Source organism: Notolepis coatsorum (assembly GCF_963971535.1).
Source record: "Notolepis coatsorum genome assembly, chromosome: 9".
Lineage (NCBI taxonomy): Eukaryota > Metazoa > Chordata > Actinopteri > Aulopiformes > Paralepididae > Notolepis > Notolepis coatsorum.
Genome location: NC_140173.1, coordinates 106419326 through 106430502, shown reverse-complemented (window position 1 = coordinate 106430502; position 11177 = coordinate 106419326). Strand labels below are relative to the sequence as shown.

General features: G+C 42.3%; 1 protein-coding gene across 1 annotated transcript; it reads left to right on the top strand.

The window, feature by feature from the left end:
• Positions 1–7561: 7561 nt before the first annotated feature.
• Positions 7562–10372, top strand: LOC311233936 (2-aminoethanethiol dioxygenase-like). The gene has a single exon (XM_084320993.1). It carries the CDS (start codon positions 7845–7847, stop codon positions 8628–8630), a length of 786 nt encoding a protein of 261 aa, XP_084177119.1. The 5' UTR covers positions 7562–7844; the 3' UTR covers positions 8631–10372.
• The last annotated feature ends 805 nt before the right edge of the window (positions 10373–11177 follow it).

Sequence of the window (11177 nt, the reverse complement as noted above, 5' to 3'; positions counted from 1 at the left end):
CGCTGGCAATAAGCTACACGCGTTCGGGGCACCTAGAGACTGTTGGGTTTACTTTGGTACTGTGGAATCCTTTGCTGTAGCCTAATACATCACTCCTGGGGTGTGTATTGAGGGCTTTTTTAACTGGCCTCTGACTATTTCCATTTACTGTCATACAACACTAACAATAACGAATACTATTCTCAGTTAACATTAGTAATTCATGCCTGCTGCATTTAAATCCAAAACCAAGCGGGACCTTTTAGTTTGTGCAGATGAGGTGGTGAGTGAGTTTGCCTCAGAAATGGCTATTAGGCTACTGGTAACATTAAGTGGACAAGACGAGCTATATCACATAATATTCTCCTGCATTGTTTAAGTCTGCTGTTTGGGCGCATTACAGATTTAGTTTAGTTTACGATAGAGATGGATTAAACAGCGACTGAGTGTCAATACATTTAACGTTATAGACCATATATACACATTGCATCGCCTGGTCGTTTACCAGCACAAGGAGAGATCCGGGAAGGAACATATTTACACAAAACAACCTCTGTATTTATATTCCGACAGGGCAAAATCCATAATCAAATCCTTAATGTTGTTATTTATAGCAAACTTTGTAGCCCAATGTGGTCGTGTTAGTTATTTCAGCCATGTCGAGCCACAACATTAATATTTCAGTCACTTCAGCAACAGGTAATTTCCAAACTTGGAACAGACGTGATGCAGAATTGTCCAACACGTCCACTATTGGCTACACAACTAGGTTACACAGAGGGATGGACCCCCAGAGCAAGATTACCAGAAAGGTTCTTCAGACAACACCCCCTTATGAGAGCCACCTAGAATGAACAAATAGATAGATAGACAAGTATGTGTTCCTTATGCTTTCAGCTAATGCATTAAAGGCAAAACTTTATTTATTTTACCAAATACTATTTGAATTAGCAATGTCATCTTCTCTCTCTACTGAACCATACTGAACGGAAAACCGTGACCCCAAAACCGCGATATGAACCAAACCAGTGATTTTTTGTGAACTGTTCCATCCCTAATATACAGTGTATACATTATTATAAAAAAAAATTGTATGTCTAACCGTTTGTGTTACACACACCTGCGTGCACAAACACACACATACACACACACCAGGTTTTATTGGAAACTAGAAATATGAAGAGACTTTCTGGAATGTTTAGTCCGGGAATGATGGCAGAGAAACCATCGGACACACACCAAGCCTGTGACCTGGTGTGTGTGTATGTGTGTTCCTGAGAAGGGGGAGAGGGAGGGGTGAGAGGGAGAGACAGGGATGAAAGGAGGGAGGGATAAAGAGAAAGGGGGAGTGGAAAGAGAGATGTGGACTTGGGGTTGTGTTAAAGGAACACGCCAACATTTTGGGAAATTAGCTTATCGTCTTCTCCAGAGAGCGACAAGAAGATAGATACCAGTTTCTTCTCTGTGCGTTCAGTAGAAAGCTATCTGGCTGCATGTTAGCCTAGCTTAGCACAATGAATGGAAGCGGACAGTGCCGGTTAGCCTTCGGGAAAGGTGTTAGTTGGACAATGCCTATACTAACAGGCAATGTCCGCTGTTGGCGTATTTCTTTAACTATACTTGGGTTCTATGAGTTATATCAAGGCAGGAACAGCAGCTGACCCAGAGGGACCCATACAGAATGATCAATTAAAGGGGAATGCCATCAATTTTAAGAATTAACATATGTTTTTCCTGTGCCCCAGGACAGTTCAGTCAATAATATATGTGAACATGCACCACTCTCTCCTAAACCTAAAAACCAGAGCGTTCTATGGAGATAACCCTTCAATCTGTGATGTTACTGGGACATGGATTCTGGGGCTGCTCCATAGACGATGAATGTGGCTCTGACTTTATGAGGCCATAAAATGCTTTTGTGAGCTCTTACATCCAAATGAGGTTTTAATTCTGGCTCAGACCTAGCAATGCTATAATATAAACTGTGAAGTATATAAATCTAGAATTTAATAATGTAAACCTTTGGGTGCATGATCTCTGTATGGCCTCATAAATCATTCATTGTCTATGGAGCAGCCCCCGATTTTACATCCCAGTGACATCACAGAATGGAGGGTTCTCTCTGATTTGTGGTGCACGTTGAACTGTCCTGGGGCCTAGGGGGATTTCTTTACATGGGTGGCATTCCCCTTTTAAGGGGTAAATATTTCCACAAGCTCTAAAAGGGGAGCCATCGCATCATATTTTGGCCCTGCTGGCGAACATCAATAGTATAATTTATGCGTCTTTGTGGGTTCAAATCCCTTATGCTTTGCTGTTGCATCCCTCTCTTTTCCCTTCTTTGATCTATGCTGTGTACTGTCATTAAACTGAAATAAATAAAAAGACAAGGATTGTTGTGACAAGTGCTGTGTTGGATAGCTGTTAGTTGTCCATTGTGTTTCTCTGGGGGAATCTTCGCGTGCGCTGGGTCTCCAGAATCAAGCATCCTGTCTATACCCTGTGGACTCAGGGGTTATAGCTCAGAGACATGTTTGCATCCATATCGCCTATATTGTGTTGTTTTCATTCTTTTCCCATTTGTCCAGTAAAGCCATGAAATGCTACGATCCGTTTGAAGCGCTGCACGCAGTGTGTCATCTAAGGGGAATGCAACGGGTTTGCATCTGGGCAGTAAATACACAAGAATTTAGTTTAGAGATATTTCATCTACAGTACATGAGGTGAGCTTGCTTAATTTGTCACTCACACAATGAGATTGAGCTTTAATTAAACTTCTCCCATTTCTGTTCCGTTCTAAATGTATTCAGCTCGTGCTCAGTTTCACACCCGCTAAAACCAGACTAGAGAGTGCGCATTCTACCCACTCTGGGATGTTGATTGATTGATTTAATTGATTGATTGATTGATTGAAAACTTTATTAACAGATTGCAGAATGGGTACAGTACAGTACAGCTCAATACATACAATTGTTAAGGGGATGCAGACCAGAGAAAGACTTTCGTCTTGTTTACATCAGGGTCCCCCATTTTCAATTCATCATAACATATATGACATACACGACATACAGATAGACAGTACTGCTACATCTATACATTTATGACATATCAGATTTGCAAATACAGTACTGTTTGTGATACCAAAAGAGTCCAGAAAAGAGAGTATATACATTTGACATAGAAACTGTACATTGGAGGGTAGGTGGGGGGGGGGGGGGGCTGTACATTGGAATATTGACAAAACCATACTTGGTCATTTACTGTACATTGGGTTGGGTTAGGACATTTACAGGGGCCAGTTTCGAATTGCAGTCTCCCGTAGGTGTTCTTTGAGAGTGTTTTTGAAAGTGGGTAGTGATTCACATTCCTTTACAGCTTTGGGTAGGGCGTTCCACATTGATGTGGCATAATTGCGAAACGTGTTTAGTCCCTTGTTTGAGCCGAATCTGGGTTTAACATGATTTGTGGAGCTCCCTCTGGTGTTGTGATCGTGGTATTCACTGACCTTTGGGAAGTATTTTGACATGTACATGGGTACCTTGGTCGTGTAGTGTATCTTGTAGACCAGGCCCATTGCAAGTTGCTGTACTCTGTCGTCTACTCTAAGCCATCCTAGGTTGGCAAAGTGGGCAGGGGTGAGGTGGGTTCTAGGAGTCAGGTCAAGCAGTAGTCTGACTAGTTTTTTTGAGATGTTTGTAATTTGGTTTTTAGTGCCTTTGAGGTGCTTTGGTACCATGAGGTGCAAGCATAGTCGTAGTACCCTTGAATGAGTGCTCCTGCCAGAGTCTTCAGGGTATTCTTGTTTACCAGAGAGGAGATCCGGTACAAGAATAGAGTTCGTTGGTTGACTTTTTTTTATTACATTGGATGCCATTTTGTCACAGGAAAGATTACCCTCTAGGATGGAACCCAGGTAGGTAATTTCATCTTTCCTTGTGACAATATTGTCACCCACTGTAACTGAGAAGACGTCGGTCTTGCTGAGTTTGTTATTTGAACCGAAAAGAATGGACTCTGTTTTGCCCATGTGTAATGATAGTTTGTTATCAGCGAGCCATATGCAGATTTTGCCTAGTTCCGAGCTGAGGGTTTTTTCAACCTGTAACTTGTTCTTGTCAGAGACCAGCAGGGCTGAGTCGTCCGCAAACAGGAACAAGTTGCAGTCACAAGCTGACGACATGTCATTTGCATAAATTAGAACAGTAGCGGACCTAGTATGCTTCCTTGTGGAACATCACAGCTCACTGTGAGGGGGGGATAGGGTACCGTTTACCTCCACCATCTGTTCTCTCCCCTCCAGGTAGGATTGCATCCAGCTCACTGATAGGCTATCAAAACCAATTGCTTTTAGCTTGTCAAACAGAATGGTGTGATTGACAGTGTCGAAGGCCTTTTGTAGGTCCAGCATGACCATGCCGCAGTATTTGCCCGCGTCCACCTCTTGTTTGATGTGGTCGTTTAAATAGAGAAGGCATGTGTCAGTGGAGTGGGATGTTCTGAAGCCAGATTGGAATTCGTAGATAAAAAAAAATTCGCAAGGTACTTTTCGACCTGTTCGTATACAATTTTTTCCATGACTTTCGAGATGGAGGTAAGGATAGAAACAGGGCGGTAGTTGCCTGGGTCTAATTTACTGCCCTTTTTGTGCAGGGGTGTTACTCTCGCAATTTTGAAGTCCTTGGGGACGTGTCCCTGTTTTATGGAGAGGTTTATTATGTGTGTGATGACTGGGGTGATGGCGGCTGCTGAGTCTCTGAGGAATTTGGAGGGGATGTTGTCATGGCCAGTGGCCTTGTTCGGTTGGAGGGCGCTCAGTTTTTTGAGTACCTCATCTGTTGTTACCATTTCCAGTTTGAAGTCATCTTTGTGGACCCCTAGGTTCTACCCTAGTGGGAGTGAGTAGTGAGTGGGAGGGTAGTTTGTTTACCAGTGTTGTGGCTATGTTTGTGAAGAAAATGTTTAAGTAATTGGCTACATCCAGCTTGTCTGTGATGAGCGTGTTGTCCGTCTTTATGTTTATGTTTGAGAATCTGGTTTCAAGTTTTTTACTGCAGCTTAGTTGATTATTGAGTAATTTCCAAAGTTCACGTGGTTTGTTTTTGTTTTCCTCAGTTTTGTCATTGATGAATTTTTTTTGCTGTTTTGATCATGGAGTTTACGTCATTTCTTAGTCTGTTTCTTTCCAGTTTGAGTTCAGTCACGTGGGCTTGGAGTTCACTGCTCTTGCTTTTGGTAAGCTTTGACTGACTTTTACGAAACTCAGAAAAAATGTTGTCTCTGGTTTTCATAGCGGTCAGTATTTCAGTGTGCATCCACGGCTCAGCGCAATTTTTTACCCTGGTGGTTCTTAGGGGGGCCATGTTGTTTAGTATTGTTGAGAATTTGGTTTTGAAACCAAGCCATGTTTCTTCAACCAGTGTACCATTGAGTTCATCTGACCAGTCCAGGCTCTCCAGTTCAAGGTTAAAGGCCTCGCTAGAGTAGGTTTTGAGGTCTCTAGATGTGACTGTTTTGTGACAGCCAGCCTTTTGTTTTAGCTTTTTGCGGGTACAGAATATCATATAATGGTCACTTAACCTGCATGCTATAACCCCTTTATTGGAGATCTTGGACTTGTCAGAGGTCAGGATGAGGTCAATGGTAGTCTGAGTTGACTCACATACACGTGTGGGTTGGGTGATTAGCTGGCTGAGGCCGTGCAGATCACAAAACCTATTGAAGGATTTGAAGACGGTGCATCTTTTTGTTGCATATCCGTGTTCCAATCCCCAATAAGAATCTTTTCTGCATCCTCAGCTCCAGCTAAGCACACAGCCAACACATCATAAAAGCCATTTTGGTCTGGCGGTCTGTAAATTGTGCCGACTAGAACAGATTTAGCCCTTTCAAATAGAATTTCTACAAAAACAGTTTCAATAGCCTCATGATCTAGGTCTGTACGGTTAATTGTTGACCAACAAAGAACTAAGAAACACAGTAACATCCTGATCCAATTATATTGCCCCAGCACATTAATTAGGTCTTCTATTTCAATACAGTTCATTTGAATCATTGCAGGACATCAGTTGTCCTGCTATGACGAAGTGAATAGTGTATTAATGAGGAGCAATACAAATAGCATTATGTTATTGCCTCATATCACTCAGTTGTGAAATGACGTTGTACTGTATTGTAGTATTGCACTGCAGCTATTGCATTACTGCCCTGCAGAAGCTAACTGCAATATCTACACTTTTAGTTTGTTTTGTTTTTAATTGAGTTATGCGTGACATTTTATTTCTCAATATCTGTTTTATCTTGTGACAAGGTTTCAGAGTTCAATATTGCTCTGTTTTAGAGAAAAGGGATATAAAGAATTGCAGTAACTACAAAATCACTGGATAGTCAAATAACTTTAAAGCCATATTTGTGTTTCACTGTTTGCATAGTTACTGCAGTTAACATCTGCAGGGCAGTATAGCCTGCCCTATTAGCTATCTAGATTGACCCATGGCTTGTATTTCAGTCTCTAGGCTAGAGCAGAATTACCCCCCTGTCAGAATGTGCATGGATGAGTATAATAGCAATCACAGCCCAGTGTTTTTTCCAGGCTAGTGCCCAGAGATCCGGAGTTCGATGTTCTTCCTCTGGCACACAACAGCCACACAGTGCTCGTACGTTAGGGGAATTTGGGACTATACTGAAAAATATACAAGCTTCGTGTGGGGTTCACGGGTGAATCCAGTTTGCAGACATAAATCATTTGTTTGTTTGACTTGAACCACATTAAGACCACGATGATGACCAAGAAACACAGGGCTTTGAAAGCTTGGCTTGGCATCAACACTATAACAGGCCGAATCATGTGGTCCATTTATGGTGCAATGACACAAAACTGTGTTACAGTATGTGTGTACAAAGATGCCTCCATGCCTCATTCTGAGTAGGTGGGTATGAAACTATTCACATATCTCCTTGTGAAGGGATCTGGTCCGTCGGAGCCAAGATAAACAGGAAGGAAGTTTAAGAGATGTGGGAGTAGGTGATATTTTGTTGGACATGTGTTTTTTTTTCTTATTTTAGAGTCTTAAAACAATCTGTTCTTTCTATGTATGAGAGATAAAGATCATTTTATAGAACAGCATCTGAATTATCCACCTACTACTTCAGATTGAAATGCAAAACATGGAAGCAATAGTGTGTCATAGATGATTGTCAATATACTTTGGGCTAGTGTCTTCCATAAACAACCAAAATGCAGTCTACTATCACTTAGGTAGTTGTAATGTTGTGTAAAAAGTGTGCCTTGATTCAACGGAAAGGTTGGACTAGAATGAAACCATCAGTAAACAAACAAGCTAAACGCCTAAACGTTGCCCAGAGTTAGACAAACTAAACCCCATTTGTGAGCCACACATGACATTGCTTGAGAGCTTTTTTAATTAATTGATTAATTAATCAAATCTAAATTAACTCAATAAAATTATCATTTAAAAATCGTCCCGACACCTCAAAACACGGCAGACGCTACGTGACGACATATCCCACAATGCAACACGTTGCGTGAACCGTAAACCGAAGTGTTGTCCTGTGCGGACGTGTTTGACAGCTATCCAAAGATGGGGTTTTGAGAGCGTGTCAGCTGCCGTTTAACTAATAATCACTGTATGGACGCTACTTGGAATGATACGAATCGTAACGTAACGTTTTGCAAGAGTTAAAACGCGCAAAGTATTAGCGAAATAAGTCGACCAACGAAACTGGGACAGACCGCCGGGAGCGTGAAATCAACGTGGTGTGAGTCCCGACAGCCTACTAACGCTGCGAGCGAGATACAAGTGGAAGGAACCAGCGACCAGGCGGCGGGTGTTTCACGTTGTTCCGGTATGATGCCCGGGGACAACATGACCTCCATCGTCCAGAGAATCGCCCGTCAGGCTCTTGTTACTTTCAGAAACCACCCTGCTGTCGGCGAAGCTAGCGGTAAAGCGTTCATGGAAAACCAGAGCAAACTGAAAAGCCTGATAACGGAAGTGCGAGCCGCCGACCTCCAGCTCGTCCCGAGGAAAGTGGACTGCTCTCCCGGCCCCGCTCACCCGTACCACGGCACCCCCCCGGTCACCTACATGCACATATGCGAGACGGACGAGTTCAGCATGGGGGTGTTTCTTCTCAAAAGCGGCGCTTCTATTCCGCTCCACGACCACCCGGGCATGTACGGCATGCTGAAAGTCATGTACGGCAAGGTCAGGATCACTTGCTTCGACGCGTTGGACAAACCGCACGCTGGTGGTCCTGAGAGCGGCGACCCTCCGCCCGCCCCGCCGTTCCAGAAAGGCTCTCTGCGGCGCTCCGTGCTCCGCTCCGCCGGGGAGTACACGGAGGAGAGTGGGCCGTGTCTCCTCGCCCCGGACCGTGACAACCTCCACCAAATAGACGCCGTGGATGGGCCGACAGCGTTTCTGGACATCCTCGCTCCTCCCTACGACCCCGACGACGGGAGAGACTGTCACTATTATAAAGTTTTGCCGCCAGTGGTCACAGAAACCGAGGGTAAAAAGACTCAAGAAACGCCCGAGTGTCTAAAAGAGGCCTGGCTCGTGGAGATATCGCAGCCCTCTGATTTCTGGTGCGGGGGTGAGCCGTACCCAGGGCCCGGGGTGTCTCTTTGAAGATGGTCTGGCCGGCAGTTCTAAACCTGGTGTTTCCCCGTCTCGTTCTATGACTCTGGAAGGGTTCTAGCCCAAAGCTTAGAACTTTGTTGGGACACATAGTGGAAACAGTTTCTGATTTTCTGGTATAGTCACTCTTCCACTGCATGGTCGTGGAACTCTTGGGGGCTGAGCTGAGGGCAAACTCGGAAGCTTTATACCACATACATTAGCACAATAAAGTCCCAAGGGGTTGTGTTGGACAAATTTAGTATCTGAATTTATGAACAACCAATTCTCAGGACATTGTTATGTTGTGATGATATTTGTGTTGATGAAGGTTGATCATAATTAGAGGGAGCAACCACAAACCTGCACTTTTATGTTCAGATAAAACTCGACCCCAAAAGTATGGGATCCACAAACTGATACTAAATGATTTTTGTCTTTTATGGATATGTTATAGTGGCCATTTTACTTCTAGCAAGGCCAAGTTGGGCCCGCCGGCGCTGAGCCTCAGGACCATGAGTGTTTTGTTGATGTGGCGAATCAAATGATGTATGATGAATGATGCATTTTTAGTGTCGGTATATAGACCAAGGCTCATGGAAGGCATTGATAACGTTACTCCTGTTTTATGGAGACATATCAGATAGGCCTATACAGTATAAAGCCATGGTCCCGAATGACACTAAAGAAACCAGGCTTTGGTTGATGACTTAACAGAATTACATTTATTTGTGTTTTTTTGCATGGATAATGAGTAAAAAGCCCTAGCTTGCCCTGCTTATTTGCTCCTATGCCGGTATGAAAGCAGGGTAATGACTATAGGCATAATAAAGGTGCCAGTACTTCCTTGACCTATACCAACCGTTATTGCTGCTGAATGGATGAAAATGTGTCCAAAAAGTCAACATTTCACAAGAAAAAAAGGTTTTGTTTATTTTTTTTCATACAATTAATGTTTTTTTGAGGTTTCATTGCCCTATTGGTCTTGACACCTGCTAACATTCTAGTTTAAAAAAAGAAAAGAAAAAACTGCAGCAAAATAACATGTAAGTCACCATAGAATTGGTTGTCTTCAGGTTACAGCAGCAACTATGCTAGGGCTGCACAATTATAAACACTTAACAATTAATTCTCACCATGACGTGATATGATTGATTTTATTATCGTAATGATAATCTGGTTGTAATTTTAAGGGGTATGTCATAAATCATATAAGTTCTCCCCTCTAATGCAGGGAACCTTTGAGAGAAAGTGGCTTCACCTCTTCTCCTTCCCCTGTGTTCAATTTGAGCAAGTTGTCCACAATTGATGGACATTATTCAACCAGGAGAATGAATGAGATGGTAGGTCTACTTGTCATTGCCCAGTGGTATAAGCCAAGGTGTGAATCTACACAGCCTTTATAATTGTGTGTGGGTTGCTGCCCCTTCTCTAGAACCAGTAAGTGTATAGAGTGCATAACAACACCCTCCTTATTGAGCTGTGTTACATTAGACCTCAGGGGTCGTAACAATTGCTACTGTTTTCATGGCAACAGCTGTGGGGCAGGATTTTGGGAGCCAACATATCTGCGGAAATCAATGTCCAAGCTCAATATGGCTGTGGTGTGGACATAAGTAGGCCTGCATGTTAGCTAATCTTTCTTGATATGAAAACACATAGTTTGGGTTAAGAATAGTCTCCTAAACCAGTTGGTGTTGAAATGAGCAGTGCCTGTTGTCACAATGCATTTAGCCTGTAATTAACGTATTCAGTCACTTAATAAAAATGGTGGAGTTTCTGTTTTGTATGTCTACTTCATTTGATAGGAACTCAGCACTTGTATTTATCAAGCTCATCAGAGTATTTCTTATCTAGGATTATAACAATTTCCCCTTCAATAATTTCATTCATTATAATCTGAAAGGAAAAACGGCTTCAGGATCAGTTGTGCAGTTAGCCTATATAGAAATTACTTTCCAACTGTTGTAATAATAACGGATCATCTGTGACTGCTATATCACTAAGAAGAACCAATATTCAAATTAGTGATAGGCAGATTTATCTGGCATTTTTAGATAAAGGGCATCATCACCCATGTGGCTGATGAACAAAAATATATCTAGGCTTTAACGTTTTACTATGAAGCACACTCTCAGGGGCTCATACAGAACCAAGCATTTTAAAGTACATGTATTTTATTGTGACAACTAATAAACAAACTTGAACTTGAAACTTCTACATATCTCTATTGGCCATGAAAAATCCCATTGGTCAACCACTTAATTCAAGTACTTAAACACATCTAAGACCCTCCACACACATGCTTATTTATACTATACTGTCTACATTTGTCTTAAACTGTGTATACTTTCATTATATCCATATAACACTATAATATCAATGTACACACTATAGATATATCTATATCTACTCATTATTTGAACCACTGGCTATATGGGTTATATATTAACCATAGTGTATTACTCCTACCACTGTGACCAGTCAAGTTAACAAATAATAACACTTTCTTTCTTGCAGTGACTGGTTGTGTTAGGAGAGCTGTGCACACATCACCTT